At 39.0% G+C, this 18,354-nt stretch overlaps 1 protein-coding gene across 9 annotated transcripts in view; it reads right to left on the reverse strand.

Moving 5' to 3' along the window:
* The window catches only part of MAST4 (microtubule associated serine/threonine kinase family member 4), an 865,092-nt gene that overhangs the window by 38,163 nt on the left and 808,575 nt on the right, over positions 1–18,354 (reverse strand). For all 9 annotated transcript variants that reach the window (XM_073623363.1, XM_073623355.1, XM_073623371.1 and 6 more), the window contains one exon: positions 8,959–9,060. In XM_073623363.1, coding sequence (XP_073479464.1) covers positions 8,959–9,060 — 102 coding nt within the window. The remainder of the gene's footprint in view (positions 1–8,958; positions 9,061–18,354) is intronic.

Raw genomic sequence — 18,354 nt, forward strand, 5'->3', positions numbered from 1 at the left:
TTAACATGGTTTAACAAAGGAAATTTTAAAAACTATTTTTTAGTCCTGACCAAAACAAACAAAAATTATGTACAAAAATATGACACTCCCTTTGGAGCTGAATAGAAGATATATTCCTTGTATTGACTAAGGCCAAAAAAAGAAGAGATCAGGAAAGGTGGTCAGATTTAGGTGTCATTAGATAATATCGTAGCTGTAGTAATAGTTTGTACTCTTTTAGCATTGATAAATTATGTTATTCATAATTAAGTTATTCATAATGTACGAGAAATCTAAATGTAATGATCCTTTTATTAACTTTTGATATTTAATCTATGAATGCTATCAGTGGTATGTTGAAGGCAATTTGTAAAATGCAAATTGAGTAACAGACAGTACCGATGTCAGATTACTGAAAGTGTAATTCTGATGAATTGCTGTTGGATAGGACACCTTGTACTGCCTTATTAAAAAAGCCTTGACTGTTGTCATCAAACTGTGCCTAGCTACCTTTTATCATTAGATAGTTGGCTGAGTGGAGCGTGAAGGTTACCTGGTTATTAAGTAATCATAATATTTACACTAACACAACTTGCTTTTTTCACTTTTGATTAAACTGTTCATCATCCTGGGTTGCAGAATACACAGCCTTTCAAACAGGGGAAGGATCAAAGAGCTGATCACTCACTATACTTTCCATTCATAGGAATAAATGATTCCTATTGTAGACACTCATCTCTGGATCTAATAATCACTGCTCAGACCATCTTGGGCCAAAACTAGGGGCCTCCATACTACGACCACTACAAGATTTTATCTGGGCCATGGCTAGGGTCAGTGGCATATAATCAATGTGCACAGACTGAGATCAGCAGACGCTGCCTATGGTCTCTGGTTCAACCTGATGTAAGAGGGACTCTGACAGAGACTTTCATTGTAAGGGGGGACCCTGAGGTACAGAAGAATAATCGCAATATTCCCTATGCACACATTCATGGAAACGGCTGTAATAATGTTGGGTGCTGTAATGACCACAGGCCACAGAAACCACAAACAATCTAAATGGAGAAATGTCATCAGCACACCAAGGATTCCTCAGAAGGGTCCAAAGCTCTATTTACATGGTCACACGGTACACATCTGGCAATGTTTCGGAGCCACGCAGGGCCACATCATTACTTGTCTGATGAGGGGGCCCTGTGTGGCTCCAAAATGTTGCTGGATGTGTACTGTGTGACCATGTAAATAAAGCTTTGGACCCATCTGAGGAATCCTTGGTGTGCTGATTTCTCCATTCTGATATAAGGGGAAACTCTGATGGGGACCCCGATATAAGGGGGATCTCTGATGGGGACCCCGATATAAGGGGGATCTCTGATGGGGACCCCGATATAAGGGGGATCTCTGATGGGGACCCCGATATAAGGGGGATCTCTGATGGGGACCCCGATATAAGGGGGATCTCTGATGGGGACCCCGATATAAGGGGGATCTCTGATGGGGACCCCGATATAAGGGGGAATCTCTGATGGGGACCCCGATATAAGGGGGATCTCTGATGGGGACCCCGATATAAGGGGGGACTCTGATGGGGACCGTTCTTATGGAAAGGTGGGGCTTAACCATTACCAATATAAAACAGGCAATGGTTAGCACATACTTCAGATGGACACATTACATTCCTGCGTACATTTGTCAAAAAATCCAAACAGCTCCCTACTTATTTGGAGATTTCCATTTTCTGGCACTGGACTCCTGTCTCAGTCAAATATGGACTAATATGGACTACATTTCTTTCATAAAAATAAGTAACTGAAAGAGGATGCCAGACTACTAGACAAACTGTGTATTCATGCCAAACTGTTATTGGCAACTCTGCAATAAAGAAAGTTCCTGTTTCAGATGTGTCCTGTGCAGTTTCTATGACAGAAATGTAATTTTAATCTGTTTTGACAGTGAGCACCTGAAGTTGTTATAACAGCATTTCTAAAAATTTGTGGAGCATAGAAGAGACTAGTGGGAGTAGAGACAATGGGTGCAGCGGATTCTTTGTATTCTACAGTCCTGTTCAGGAGATATAAAATCTTCAAAAAGAGAGTGCTTTTATATCCAAATAGCAGCAGCATATTTTTTTTGGTACGATCTTGGTCAGTTTCCATAAAATGACAGACAAAACACCTCTGTCCTTACTGTATTCTGGCCTGCCACAATGACAAAGTTATTGAAGTAAATGAAGGTCAAGTCCATAGGTGTGCACAGCCTATTACATTAGCGTGTGCACCTCAAATCTCACACATGCATTATATATATATATTTTTTTTTTGGGTAAAGGACGGTGTCAGTAGAGAAGTGGATGTGTCAGTAGGGCAGAGGACAGTGTCAGTAGTTATTTATTTTTATTATTTTCTTTTTGTATTTATTAAAATTTTATTTATTTTTTTATTATTTTTTACAATTTTTTGGGTGCAATATCAGCAGGGGGAATCTGTGTGAGCATGGGGTGATTAGGGTGTGCCCGGGGCATATGGTCGAGTCCCACCATATGCAATGACATGCTCTGATTAAGGATGGGCTCTGGCACATCCCACGTGCAGAGCCCGCCAGGAAGTGGGCAAGGCGCTGCGCTAATCACAGGCAGCGAGACATTTTCCCGATGTGTGGCTGCAGAGATCGGGCAATGTCTCACTGCCTGTGAATAGCGCAGCGCCGTGCCCACTTCCTGGCGGGCTCTGCACGTGGGATGTGCGAACACGCCGGAGCTCATCCTTAGCTCTGATCAACGCATATCAGGGCTCTTAGAATGTAAAAGCAAAGTGAAATAATTAGGAGCAGTTCACACCAGCACATTGCGCAGATGCTGGAAAAAGTAGAACACACTGCACAAAGTGACATATTGCATAAAAAAGCATGCAAGCGCACTGCAATGTGAATAAATGCAGGAGTACAACAAGTCCATTAAAAAGTTTCCTTTACAAATAAGATTTGTGAAGTTAAAGAAAAAAAGATTTACAGCACAAGGTAGAGTAAAACACAGCACAGCATGTATTTGTGGGTTCTCAAAGCACGCATTGAAGTGTGAATAGACCCTTTTGGGAGATCACCGTCAGGAACTTTAGAAAGCCAATACTGTATAAACAGTAAGATTGTGGCTACACGGTAGTTGTTGATTAACAAGACATTTGTTAACAGGTGCTTTTTTGCAAAAAAATAGATCAATCAAGGTCACTGCCTGCAGGTTAAAACTCATGTTAACCAGTGATTAAAATCTTGCAAGTTGTCACAGCCCAAAGAGATGGGGGGGGGGCCTGAGATCTGTGCAGTGGAAACTTCACATCTTTTTTTGATAACGTTGCATTTGTACATCTAATCTATTTGAACAGATTATTGGTAGCACATGTTCCTATGCTACACTAGCACCCACAATAGCCAATTTCCCTTTATTAATACAAGCATCATGGTGTGATATTGCCAAGCTTTCGTTTAAAACAGTTATTCTTTTTTCAAGCAAAATCTTTACAGCAAAAAAAAAAGCAAAGATGAACTTTGTTTAATTAAACCATAGCAACTAAAGCAAAATTATTTGTTGGCTTTAACAATGCTTAGGCTGCCTTCGTACTTGGGCTGAGTATCTTTCCTGACGTTTTTCCAGACTGTTTTTTTTTTTTCTCTTGAGCGTTTGTATGTGTGTTTTTGCGGGCATCTGAGGTTTGAGCTTTTTTTAAAATTTTAGCCAATGGAAAAGTAGTTACTAAGGCACTCCCATTGAAGTCTATTGGGGCCAAAAGTGCTTGAAGCTTGCAGCTCTCAAAAGAAGCTACAAGCTTCATGCAACACTACGCTCAGGTGTGAACAGGCACAAGGATAAACCATGGGATTTTTGGAAGTTGAGCGTTTTGGAGCTTCAACTTACAATTTGCAAGGTGTTTTTTTTTGTTTGTTTGTTTGTTTTTTTGTTTTTATTTGGATAGAGTAAGGGATGATCCCATACAAGCAGTAGAAGTGAAAGGAAATGAAAATTACAGAACACCAGCAAGGAATAAAAATAATAATTATCGCCCCTTAAAAGATAAAATAAAATAAAAAAAAAAGCATTTTCTGTTGCAATATTCACTTTCAAACCTAGCAAGTGGCTTCCCAGCACTCAGCAGATGCTTAGCATCTGTCTTTATGAGCACCTTATTTTATTTAAAGTGATATTAAAGCTTTGTGTTTTTTTTTTTTTTTTTTAAACAACATGTTATACGTACCTGCTCTGTACAGTGGTTTTGCACAGAGTAGTCCTGATACTCCTCTTCTAGTGTCCCCTGACGACGTGCTCCTGGCTCCTCCCCCTCGACCACTGCCCCCAATAGCAAGCCGCTGGCTATGGGGGAACTGTTGTGTCCCGTGCGTATTGCTGGTTTGAGAAGGGGCTCGGGTGAGTAATGGGGGGGCACCACACAGAAGGTTTTTTAAGGATGTAAGTGGTGGCATGCAATTCCTCTGTTGCTTCAGTGTGAAATTAACACACAACCTTCATACCATATATTCAGTGGTTAAAAGTGATAAATAATATAAATCAACATATTCTATGCATAAATAATAAACCAAAGCATGTGAATGGTTCAATAAACTGGTCAGTGTCCAAGTGATTTATTCCAATATAACGTTTAGTTCTTCTCTGTTGAAATCCAAAAACTGTTGTGCTTTTACCAATCACCTAAGTGCTCCCAGAACTCTCACTTTAGGATCAGGCTTTAATATGGGACTGGTAATCCTTCCTTGGAATATCCCTCTCCCGATCTCCTCTATAATGGTTCCAAGATCCAGGCTCTAAGTATCCCTAGTGACTCCAAGCTTTCCACTGCACAGCTCTACTCTTCTGTTCTTAAGACGTGCACCCAGTTGGTGCATCTGGGCGCACGTCGTAAGAACTAAAGAGTAGGAGTCCTGCTTTTTCTTTATGAACACAAATGCATATTGACCTTTATATATGTGAGGTCCTACTATCTGGTGAGTCTTCACCTTGACCTTCTGGTGGTAGTTGGTGTTCATCATGCACTTTGATATTTTTTTAGTGTACCAACTTTACCATATGGTAATTGGACGATCAGACATTTTTTCTATGATGAATGTGGATATGGTAAGTAGGGCAAAGAACTCTTCAGAACACTCCATGCTTTGTGACAGCTCCTTAGACACTGCATACTGAACATGTGATCAGAAAGGGAGGGCACTCCAATGGCAAAATCTGCACTTAGGTGTAGCCATGGTTGCATCAAATTCCAAAAAGGTATAACAGCATATGTCAATACCAAGTGGAAAAGTAATCTTCTGCAATGGCAGTATTGTGGAGGAGTCCAGAACAAGCTAGCAAAGAGCTATTTTGGTTAGCCAATAAGAGTTCTGCAGCAAAGTTAGGTGTTTGGAAAGTGTGAACAGACAAATCCTGTCAATGGTGTGCAGTAATGGCCTACAACTACTGCCTTCATTGAACATTATTTATATTTGTGTACGCTCTCTTCATTTACTGCATAGAGCAGGCAGAGTGACAGAACTTTTTTTTAGACGGAAAGCAAGCCTTACATCACATTCCTATAAACACCTTCCAAGATCAATATGTAAAGGTCCAAGGAGCTCAATAGAAGTGAAAGCATTTGAGATCAATTGTTTATAACTTGGAAAATATTTCCCCACAAAAATCTTCCTGACGAGAAATAATGCTATCTAGCGTATTTAAGCCTACTCTAGCTAAATTACATAAAACAATACAAAGGATAGCAACGTTAGCTATAATGATAACCATGAATTAAAGCATATGTACATATGTCCATGATGGGCATCAGGTATATTTGTGTAAAGCAAATGCATCCAACCTTTTGACCTTCCTGGGCCACACTTCAAATACACTAACAATAAGGATAGCTGATGAGCAGAAAAAGTCGGGCAGATCACAAGTTAACGATCATTGATATAGATAATGTACCTATCTGAGAAAATTAGACTTCATGTTTTTTGTAACATTTTTTTATTATAAAAGCAAAATAGGGCAACATAAACCTAGTGCAATATTTGACACTGTTTTTATAAAGGAATGCATCAATATCTAGTCCGATGGATGTAGTAGCAATTCTCAATAAATTCTCAAGGTGCTCATCAGATATTTTAGTTCTAATTTTGCCCTCCATCCTTGAAAATAGTTGCTCACAAATATAGGTGCTGCCATAAACTGATGGCATGAATAAGGTGTGATTGTGAGTGGGATATTTTTCTTTGGGAAGATAAAACTAATAAAAAAGTAATATAAAGAGACAATGTCATTTTTTTTCTTTGGCCACATGTGTTCACTAAGCGTAAACACATTTTTATCAAAGAAAAAAATCAACATTTTTAAGTTTACGATTTTGTGTTGGACCGCAGTCATAACCGTGTTGGGCTGCAGGTTGGACACTCCTGGTCTACAGCAACAAGTTGGGAATGTAAGCATTGATATATAACTTACCTGACTACACCACTTACCCACAAACTAATAAATGGGTTCTTTGAACCTCTTTAGTGTAACAAAAACTCTAATTTTAAGTAAAGACTACTCCCTCTAACTTGCTCTTCATTATGACACCCTTGCCAGGTGTTTACTCCTTTGTAAATACACTTCAGTCCATGGTTGAAAGCCAAGAAAAACACATCCTGGGAACTTTCTTCCCAGAACTTCAATGTAGATGAAGAAAGAGGACTAAGGACATTGCAAAAGAGGGGAATTGAGGAAGAAAGAAGACAACACAACTTTATTTTTTTAAATAAACCTATCATAAAAGAGACATGGCAACTGCTATTACTGACCTCCTCCTTAAAATGCTAGCTGCCTGGCTAATAGGCTGATATGGGAGACCTCAATAATTTGAGGCGTTCATGCTGAACCTTGGAAACTTTGAGTAACTGATCTGGAACAAGTATTCAAATGAGGAATGTTAGCGTAACATTTGAAGTCTTTAACTGCCCACTTCCTCTGAGTCAGTGACTTTATTACATTTAGGCCAGAGGATTAGCATAGCAGCTTAGCAACTTGCATTTTCAAAATGGGTGGTCAGCATTGGCAGCCTCCATCTTTCGCTTATGACAGACTTCCTTTAATTAAGTAGAGAGCAGGGGAAGTGTGTGTGGGGGGAGGGCTTTGGCTGCCTTTAAAAATTTGTAACTGCTAATTATTACCATACGACATACATAATTCTGCAATGCATCCTAAATAAAATTTAAAAAAAATACTCAGAGTTGCTTACTTTAAACTATACAAACAATAGGTTTTGCGAGCTACCAAGTAAATTCCCACCCTAACTTAAAAGATGTGAAACAATGGATAAAAAGAACATACAGCTGCTAGCAATGAACACAATCCCATATATGCTTTGTGCGAGAGTATAAATAAAATCAATAAATTGCAGTGCTTTGTGAATTTGTATAGCTTACTAACTTATAATTCATATATAAGTGTCAGCAATGAATATGCAATACACCATGCTACACATGTATTCCTACAAAAGTGCAAGAAAATGTATATATATTAAATAAGAAAAATAAAATATATTTATGTTAAGCAAGTTTACAGAGAAAGTGATCAAAATGTTGACCAATAAATGCTGAGTGCATGAAAAAATACAATACACCATGCCACACATTTATTCCTACAAAAGTGCAAAAAAAATGTATGTATATTAAATAAGAAAAATAAAATATATTTATGTTAAGCAAGTTCACAGTGAAAGTGATCAAAAAGTTAACCAATAAATGCTGAGTGCATGGAAAAAATATTAAACCCTATTGCACAAAACAAATATGCACCATTGTATGGAGCACCGATAAAGTCACGATATTGGATTATCAAAATATTATTCAACGTGAACCTGCTTGATACAGGAGAATCTTTTTTCCCATTGCATATTTGTTTTGTGCAATAGGGTTCAATATTTTTTCCATGCACTCAGCATTTATTGGTTAACTTTTTGATCACTTTCATTGTGAACTTGCTTAACATAAACGTATTTTATTTTCTTATTTAATATACATACATTTTTTTGCACTTTTGTAGGAATACATGTGTAGCATGGTGTATTGTATTTTTTTCAAGCACTCATTTATTGGTAAACATTGTGATCACTTTCACTTTGAACTTACCTAATAAATGTATTTTATTTTTCGTATTTAATGTATATACATTTTCTGGCACTTTTGTAGGAATACATGTGTAGCATGATGTATTGCATATTCATTGCTGACACTTATACATGAATTTATATATAAAGTTAGTAAGTTATATAGATTCACACAGCGCTGCAATTTATTGATTTTATTTACTTTAAACTGTGCTTCTAATTTTGTGCTAATTTAGGATAACACCCACTTTGTATTGTTACATGTCCCCATTCGCATAGCATGAAAATATAAAAAAAAAATGCAGATTACGTTTAATTTTTTTTAGGTGCTATATTCTGGACCATCCAACAAGCAAAAATCCTACTAGTTCTTTTTGTTTATGAGGGGCCTAAGCAGCTGTGTTTCCCATAAATAACCCTGTATGTTCTGTGCAAGGAGACCTTCATTATCAATTATCAAATAACTAGATTTGAACACTGTCTGCCTGAACAAAGGGTTAAAGGTTTAGAGGCTGGGCTTCTTGCATTGTATACAAAATCACAGACTTAAGACAGACTGACATCGTTTAAAAACCTTGCAGCCAGCCACCACACCTTCTCCTGGGAAACCTCTAAAATGTAAGAAATATTTTATTTAATTTTTTTTAGGCATGCTGTGTGAATGGCATAACAAATAGTGGGGTTTACTCAAATTTGACTGCAAAAGTGGAAATATGCTTTAGAGCTGCTAAATGAAAAGCTATACGACTATGTTAAAGCACATCTTTTTCTTCTGATTGTTGAAATGTGCCAATGGCCGAATTTAAAGACAAATGCTACAAAGCTTGAATAATATAAGAGCAATGCGGGTTACCTGTCCCCAATCTATCCAGAGGATTTTGCCTGAGTAGTAATGTAATGAGGTCCTGAGCATCAGAAGGTGGAGCTTCATCCTTTTCAGGCCAATTTATTTCATCTGTCACAGGAACAAAAAAAAAAGTTAGAGAACACAAAGCTAAAACAGGACTTTTATCTGCTGGTGACCTCACATGGGATTTCACTGGTTTTCAGTTAGAAAGGAATTCTGACATAAGATGGGTTTGTTCGACATTTTTAAATAAAAATATGCATACTTATTCTGGGTCAGTGTCTCAGGATTGTCTGGAAAAGCCAGACAATCCTGATGATTGCAAAACTACTAGTATGTAAGGAAAACGGATGGATGAAATACGGACATACATGCATCCCTATGGGATAGCGGGTGTCCGCTGATACGCGATATCATCCGTCCCCGCTTTGGTCCGATTCTGCAGACGGAGGGAAATCCTATTTTTCTATCCCTCTGCAGAGCGGATCGGATGAACACAGACAGACGGTTCGTTTTCATCTGATCCCCCCCATAGGGGAGAGTGGAGATCTGACAGGGTGCAGGCTCTGTCATCCGCCGGCTCAGCAGGGATCAACGGAGCGATCCCCGCTGAGCAAGCGGATGTTCATGGGGCGGATCATCAAGGACACCCGCTATCCCATAGGGATGCATGTATGTCCGTATTTCATCCGAAAAGGGATGGATGAAATACGGACATACTGTCCGCACCTGTGAAAGGGGCCTTACTCAGCTTTGTTACCATTTACATTTTGAAAGACTAATGAAAGAGTTCATGCCCATAAACTAAAAGTTAATATTTCACTATCAAATCTCCAATGGTGACTGAATGTTAATTGCCAAACAGCCACTGTAAAATGTATCAACAGAACCCCCCTATCCATTCATAATACTGATTATACTAGTTTTATATTTATCATGAGAAAGCTTTTAGGGGAATATGGATTTCTGCCGTTTAGCTGTAGATATGTATATTTGTTAGAACGATCATATAAAATGTGATGCAGGCTGAAAAAAATTAGCTAAATCTTTAAAATTACCTATATTGCACAGGTCAATTTACATAATTGTGCCGTAGGGGAGCAGGGCGGGCCACAGTTTGAAAAGGGCAAAAGAACTAAACACTGTCTAAGCCAACTTGGCTGACATATCTAAACGAGGTTAAATTGGATTTACAGCATTCAATATGAATATGCAACTGTGCTGTAAGGCATTTCAAGCCAGGACAGCGCTTTGCTGCTTGCCTTAATTAAAACAGGTTGATTCCCCAAGCTGTTATCGCCTCAAAGTAAAACTTCAGTAACCACATAATATCTGAGTTGGTTCTGCTATATGCAAGGTCTAGTATGCAAATATGTATACACAAGAAAAAACACAAAGTAGCCTACATTACAATATAAACATACATGTGTGTACATACATATTTTCCTTATGTGTAGGTAGGTATGCATTAATGTTGAAACCCGTTCCTTGCTAAATTCAAAACAAATATGGTGCAATTCCATATGAACTCACAGCAAGACAGTAGTCCAGGAATGAAACACTCAAGTGATTTTACGTGACTAAATTAAATGTGTAACTTAAAGCAAAAGCATTCACAGAATATTAAGTTCACACTTTTTAAGACATAAGCAAAGTCAAGTTTACACAGATGTGTGATTGTTATTTAGACATTTGTAGACAAAATGGTTCTTCAGTGTAACCTAAGGTAACACATAATTTCATGAAACACACAAGCTTCAAAATACTTACACTACAATGAGGTGGTTGCAAATGTTATTTTCATGCAAAACACCCTACATGGTTCGCTGTAAATGTTTCACAAAATGCTCTCTAAATGTTATCTTTTATTGATGTGGCATCACCACCATATATGCAAAATACATGCTAAACACCGATTAGCAAAAGTATGCAAATGCTTGGAATTTTACAACCTCACAGCTTAAGCTACTTATGTCAAGTCAAAGTGTAGTTAGTGGCGTCAATTGAGGGGCCAAGCCTTTGCCATCTAAGTGAATATCTAGGGCCCAGAGTTCCACTGTATACAATTAATAGTTGGCAGGCATTTTCAAATCTGTCCATGGTGTCTGTCTTGTCATAGAATTAGGAGGTTGCAGTAGTGACATTGTTGGGTTTAGAAAAGACAGATTTGAAAAGATGTAGAATTTGTGAATAAGTCTGAGCTACAACCAGGCAGTGTCACTATATATGCTCCATATATACTTCCTTCTGCGTCTGCATTAAGGGAACAGGTGGATTCAGTTGGTAACGTGGAAGATCTAAAAATAATTCTCTGGGATGTTTCCAGTAGTGTTTCCTTATAGCTACCCTTGCTCACCTTAATATGGTAATGGTGTCATCTAGACAAAGACAACAGGCACTTGGATATTAAGATTTGCTTCCCATATTTAACATTGTGGCATAAATGTAACTGTAAGATTACTCTCCTCAACAATGGAATTGTTGCACAATATCTTTCAAAAAAGTTTTTTGATACCTTGGGGTTATGTTGTATTATGAAGATCAAGAATTGGAGGATCTGGGATGTACTAAAGCATTCCAAATGGGATGGAAATAACTGAGCACTGAACTGGTCTTAGGCCCCATAAAAAATAGCGGTGGAGAGACATTTCAAGAGTTACCATATACATTCATATTTCTCAAAGCTTGGCTGGAAATCAAAGTTTGGGAGATTTCAATAGACTAGATCAGAGGTCTCCAAACATTTGAAACAAAGAGCCAGTTTACTGCTCTTGACATATATTAGGGGGGCTCTGGCCAGTGGGAGTAGAAAATACTCTGGCATCGGTGTGAGTAAAAAAATGACAACACTGGTGTTGGAGGAATAGTGCCCCGTATTTGATGTCAGTGGAAAAACTAGCTCCCACTCTCGAGTGTCAGTGGAAGGCATAGTGCCCCACAGGCTGGATAAAAAGGAATTAAAGGGCCACAGTTTGAAGACCCCTGGACTAGATTGTATTGAAATCCTGAATAAAAACCTCCCAAATTTCACAATAATTTCACAAGAGCAAAATTACAGTTACAAGTTATATTGTGCAGGAGTAACGCTCCCAATTTCCAAGCTAGGTTTTATGGAAAACCAGTTAGGGTACAAGAACGTGGCCTTGTACCGAATATTAAGCATATTGTTTACATTTTCTAAAGTACATTGTAAAACTATGAATCTGCATTTATATAATTAGATAATTATGAAGCAGCAATTTTAGTTTTACATACAGATACACTGTACAGCCAAGTGTTTGGACACCTGACCTTCACACTTAATTCTATGCCCAAAAGTATAGGGAAACACCTCCAGTTCAGGTGTTTTTCGTGATGTTACTGTGAATGCAGAATGAGTGAATACAACATACAAAGACATTTTAGAAAACCGAGTGCTTCCAACCTTGTGGCTTCAGTCTGGAGAAGGTTCTCTTCTGTTCCAGCATGACTGTGCACAAAGCCATATTCATATTCATAGATGTTGTTTAACACGTTTGGTGTGGAGGAATTTGGCATTAATTAGAACCCAGATTGCAAGCCAGGTCTTCTTGTCCAACATCAGTACCCAACCTCACACATGTTTGTTTTGGCTGAACATGCACAAATTCCCAAACAAACACTCCAAAATATTATGGATGGCCTTCTCAGGAGATTGAGAATGCGCATGGTTTTAGAATAGATTGTCTAACAAGGTCATGTGTGTGGTCAGGTGTCCTTGAATAGCCATATAGTATATACTGTATAAATAATATCCTCTTACAATTTAGTTTAAGGTCTTACTTTCTGGCATCCATTACTGGTAAACCTCAACAAAAACAAAACATATATACTCTAGTATTTAGTAATTCCTTTGTTTATTTTATGTCTCAGCTGTCTCCATATGGTATGTGTTAAAGGCAGTGTGGGCTTATTCTTAATGTTTTATTAGAGCCCTTAAAAGAAAAGTATGGGTTTCCTCTTTTTTTTCTTACATCTATTCTATGTGAGCTGCTGATATTTATAAATCCATCCAGTCCTCTCAGAAGTGCCCCCATTCTGTTAAAATCGAGCTAAATACCTATGGGATGGTCTACAGACTTTCATACAGTGTAATACGGACAATGGTCTGGCTCTGGAGTCTGGATCCACCCACTTTCCTGTCATTTTGCTTGATTAATGTCGGCTCTCTGCTCATTCCCGAGACTTCACTTCACAGAGCCTAGCTGCTCCCCCTCCCTTCTCCCCCCTCCCACATGTTACAATCGTCAGACAAATCGAGCAAAGATAAGAGCACTTCAGTCGGTGATTAAGGTAGGAGAAGTCACTGATAGTAATATGTAGAGGAGATTTACATACATAGCACTATCTACCAGAGTGAAAACAATATATTTGTAAAGGAGAATACACATGGATGTGACAGCACACAGGCATTCCATGCAATACTGGTATAGCAAAATGAGCTAACCTTGTGAATGAAGTCTTTTATTGACTATCTGGATTTTTATACGAGACAATGAAACCTTCCATTCACATCAACTTGTATTTACATATTGAAGCACAGAGCTCCTCAGACATGGACAGAGTTTTGCTCCCCCATAATTGTTGTATTACCTAGTACCCCTATAGTAAAAATGTTCCCTTCATTGTAAATAGAGTATTACAGGATCACATGTTGTACAGTGCCATGACATGCCGTACAGTGTCATTACATGTTGTACAGTGCCATCACATGCCGTACAGTGTCATTACATGTTGTACAGTGCCATCACATGCCGTACAGTGTCATTACATGTTGTACAGTGCCATCACATGCCGTACAGTGTCATTACATGTTGTACAGTGCCATCACATGCCGTACAGTGTCATTACATGTTGTACAGTGCCATCACATGCCGTGCGGGGATTAGGATGATGGGACTGTATAGGAGTATAGGGGATGGAAATGATGGGATTGTATATCACGGCTGGTGATGACTTTGTACGGCATGTGATGGTACTAGGATGATGGGATTGTATAGGAGTACAGAGGATGGGGGGATAAGGATGGGATCAGTGACAGAGAGATGGTGGTGGGGGGGATGACATCAGTGACAGAGGGATGATTTGTATGTACAATAAAGGAGACTGGGGACATATCGGAGGTCACTTTAGATGTGGGGGAGTTATCAGTCTCCCTCTCCTATGCTCTATACACATAGCACTGTGTACATTTCGGAGAACAGACACAGGGCACAGATCACTATGCTCCTCACCATGTCTCCTCTTCTGATATAACACAGTGATGTGTGTAGAGATTACCTGTGTTCATAGAAGTTTTCAGTGACAATTCCCCCCTTCCCCCATCAGCTGGAGGAGATGCTGACATAAACTTTGAATTAATGAGGGGGGGGGGGGGGAATTCGGAGGACACAGGAAGGAACATCAAGGCCCAGGGGAGAAGTGTTGAAACCTCACAGAGAGCTTGCAGATAACAGCCAGAGAAAGGTGAGGATTTCACTGCTTGCATCACACTGTCTCTGCATCTGGGATTTAGCTGGGGAAATGCTGCCATGGAAATAGAGGCACGTGAAGAACGTGCTCGTTCTAGATAGCAGCCTGGGTGTGCACCTCTTCACCAAACATACCCACATGTCCTCCAGAGGGAGGGTGTGAAGGAGAGGATGGATTGTGGAGCTGTATCCACCCCCTGGAAACTTTTGAACTGAGAGAGAACCGTTAGAGGCGGATTCTGGACACTTCAAATGACTATTCTGCAAAAACTAAAGGACTGGGGAACGAAAGAAATGCAGTGCAGGTATGAGGGTAGCATGCACTACCTATTTTTGCATTCCCATACTTCTCCTTTAAGTTAAATTGTGCCCCAAAACATAAAAAGAATGGGGAAGGGGTGGGGGGGACATGCAGTTCAGTGGGCTATGACACATTAGGATCCACATGATAAATACATTAGTATGTTCAGATTTCTATTAACAGACAAGAAGATATAACACAATTAATCTTCTAATATCACATTTAATATGCATTTTTTCCTTCATATTTTAAAGGCGTTACAAAACTATTCCCGGTAAAGTTAAGTTTTAAACAAAAATCAATATATACGCTAAAATGAAAAGTTACAAATTTTTTGGAAAAAAACAACGTTGCCACTCAAATTAACATTTATGGATTGTATGAAAAATATATATTATTCTGCCTAGTTTTTAGGCATTTTGCATTGTGAAGCACAAGTGCCATGTAGTTTATTATGCTGAATAAACGCTATTATGATCATAGACATGCTGGCACAACCCTAGCCTGTTAATGCATTGGGGAAATTTGTGGAAACAGCAGGTAGGGAAATAAGGGATTTTGCTTAATTATCATTTAGTTTTGCCACAAGCTGCGTAATGGTACTTGGGGTCAGCCTGCAGGTTCACACCGGAAAGGTTATTGAATTTTAAATGAAAGAAGAACAGCTGTTATATAAATAACATTACCTTGTAATACCCCTCAGTGAACTCATTAACAATCTGTGATTTTTTTTTGTTTGCTTTCTGCTTTGCATTATTTAATATGAGAGCCCCAGTTCGTCACATTAGGGTTTATTTGACTATTTGTTTTATTTGCAGCAAACAGTACCCAAGTGCTTGTAATCCAGTGGTGAGCCAAGAGGATATACATCCCAGATAAGCGGCTCTGGCTCGGTTATACCATTTACACATAATGAACTGCTTGTGTTAGCCACAGTCCTAATTGTAATCTCAGACAACACACTTAATTACAGAATTATCCACATAGAGGAACTAAATTATTTTATATCACACTGTGAAAATGTAATACTAGGAGCTAAATGGCCATAACTCAGAGGAAAATAGTAGAGAAATTTTCTCAGAACACAATATAATTATTGTATGTGAAGCTATTTATCCCAACATATTAAAACACCACAAACCTACAGGCACATTTTCAGGCTTATTCAATAAGATGTGATGCAGTCGCGGCCCATGCATTAGGGGCGCACGGGCGTTGCCCCCCATATCCATGCGTCCGGCCCCCTGATCTACATACAGTGTGCCGGACCATGGATTCCAATGTTTTTTTTTTAAGCACATGGATTAGAGCTAGAGGCTCTAATAGTTTAAAAAAAAAATGGTGGGCTCAGGGCACAGAGCACTGCGCTCCGAGCCCACCAAGTCGTGTGACAATAGCGAATGAATATTTGCTATTCTCACACTAATCCTTCTCGCCAATCAGGATGCAGGTCGTGAGACGCATCACCTGTTTGGCTGAAAGGACAGGCGATCCTATTTGACACCTAGGAGGAGGAGGAGAGAGGAGATGCACGGCGGAAGCTGCCATGCTGGAGGAGGGGACACAGGAGCCGCTGCCCGCCAACTAGATGGGGTAAGTGCCAGACCGACTGGCAGTTTGTTGCCCTCCCCCCCCCAAAAAAAAACCCACCAGCTGATCACTGATGTGATGTGTAAATCATGGTAACCCTTAACCAACAAGGATGCCTGTCTTAATGGATCTGACTCCAGTAGACTGAAATATGATTGAAATGGGACATTGTAAATTATCAATAATCTTTGCAGGGCTCTTGGACCTTGAAGAAGGTGGCACACCCCGAAAGCTTGTTCTGAAAAATGGGTGTTAGTGCAAATTAAAAAAAGTATCATGGACAGTACTCAATTGTTCAACTAAATAGCCAAATCGATAATATTACTGACCTTCAAGCAACCTGCAAAATTTCTGAGGTTAAAATACTAATATATATATATATATATATATATATACACATATACATATACATACATACATACATTGCTTTGTCTGCCTTTACCTGAACAGCCAAGTTCTAAACCTCCACTGCAGCCAAAACACAAATTAGTCCAGAATCCACCCCACTGCTTGTTAATTGGGCCATGAAGAAGCTCAAGCATGAAGTCTGCACATGTGCATGAAGTATTGGCTGACTGACTTAGAGAGCAGGAACAATAACTGGGAAATGTAGTAATATTTCAAAATTTAACAGCTTTTATATAAAAAAATGATTTACATTACAGTCAAAGAAAAACAAATCAAGTACTGGCACTACAACCCTATTGCAGGTATAAAATGGGCTAGGAGCACTTTTCACTCACTGTGCCTGACCAGCTGTTTCCAATCTGCACACAAGTCCTCCAAGGTAAGGTGAAGTTGGCAACAAGGCAAGTAATAATAAAATCAATCTTTTTTTTTCAATCCAAAGGAGTACATGCGTTCCAAAATGGAGCCATTACCTTGTTGCCCACTTCATCTTACCTTAAAGAAAAAAATATTTCAAATACCGCCCATTCCATTATTCTTGTCAAAGTGATAGTAAACTCTGTTACACCACTTGTACCTACAGGTAAGGCTTACCTGTAGCTACTGTGAATATCTCCCAAACTTCCACAGTGCCAGACCTTCAGAGCCGGTGCCATAAATGGCGGCTCCCACGCGCATGTGCGGGAGTGACGTCATTGTGCCACTGGCCACTCATGCAGCCGGAGGCCGAAAAGCTGGAAGGAAGACCAGGGAAAGAGCTCTGCCCTCTCAGCAGTTTTTTTAACCACCTGCAGTTTACTTCCACTTTAATACTACCCGGAGTTAAGCTTCTACTGGTTTATTTTGTATGACGTTCAGCAAAATGCAACCAAACATCTCCCAGTGATCTCATATACGTGACTGAAATATGTGTGAAGCTTATGTTTTCTGCACATCTTGGTTATACTACTGAATATATCAGATTGATTCCAACAGCCTCTGATGAGTTAGAGTTGAATTTGTAGGTGTAGAGATTTCCTTTTTTTTTTTTTTTTTAATAGTATTATGGCAGCACCAGAGATGTCTATACTTTACACAAACAGTCACAATCACAGAACAAGGGCATTCATATTTGACCATTGAGGGTGGGGGAATTGCTTTCCAGATGGAAATAATCGCCTAATGTTAAATTTCTTTTGGATTCAAAAGGAAGAATTGAATTCAGGACTAGGCTTATACAAGAAATTAAATACTCAGCCTTATACTGTAACCACTTGGCAATAAAAAACAAAAAAGTATTTTTCCATTCATTCTAAGTTACATAAGTTGTCTGACTTCAGCTCAACAATTAGGGGTTCTTAGAGGCGTGACCCCTGTGTTTATGTCACCTGCCCAGCCTCAGACAATGTCTCCGAGGAGCTGGACCAACTGTCAGTAATTGGGAAATGAAGTATGAGATCATGCAGTTTACAAGGCAGAAAATGACAGATTTCTGAGGATCTATGAAGCCACTCTCAAGCTGAAGAGTCCGCCCCAGACAAAATATGTGCAGTTAATTAATTTGTAAACTATAAATCTTGTTAAAATGAGCATGTATTGTATATTGATTTAGATCCACAATGGAATTATCAGGTA

Source organism: Aquarana catesbeiana, linkage group LG01, assembly GCF_042186555.1.
Source record: "Aquarana catesbeiana isolate 2022-GZ linkage group LG01, ASM4218655v1, whole genome shotgun sequence".
NCBI lineage: Eukaryota > Metazoa > Chordata > Amphibia > Anura > Ranidae > Aquarana > Aquarana catesbeiana.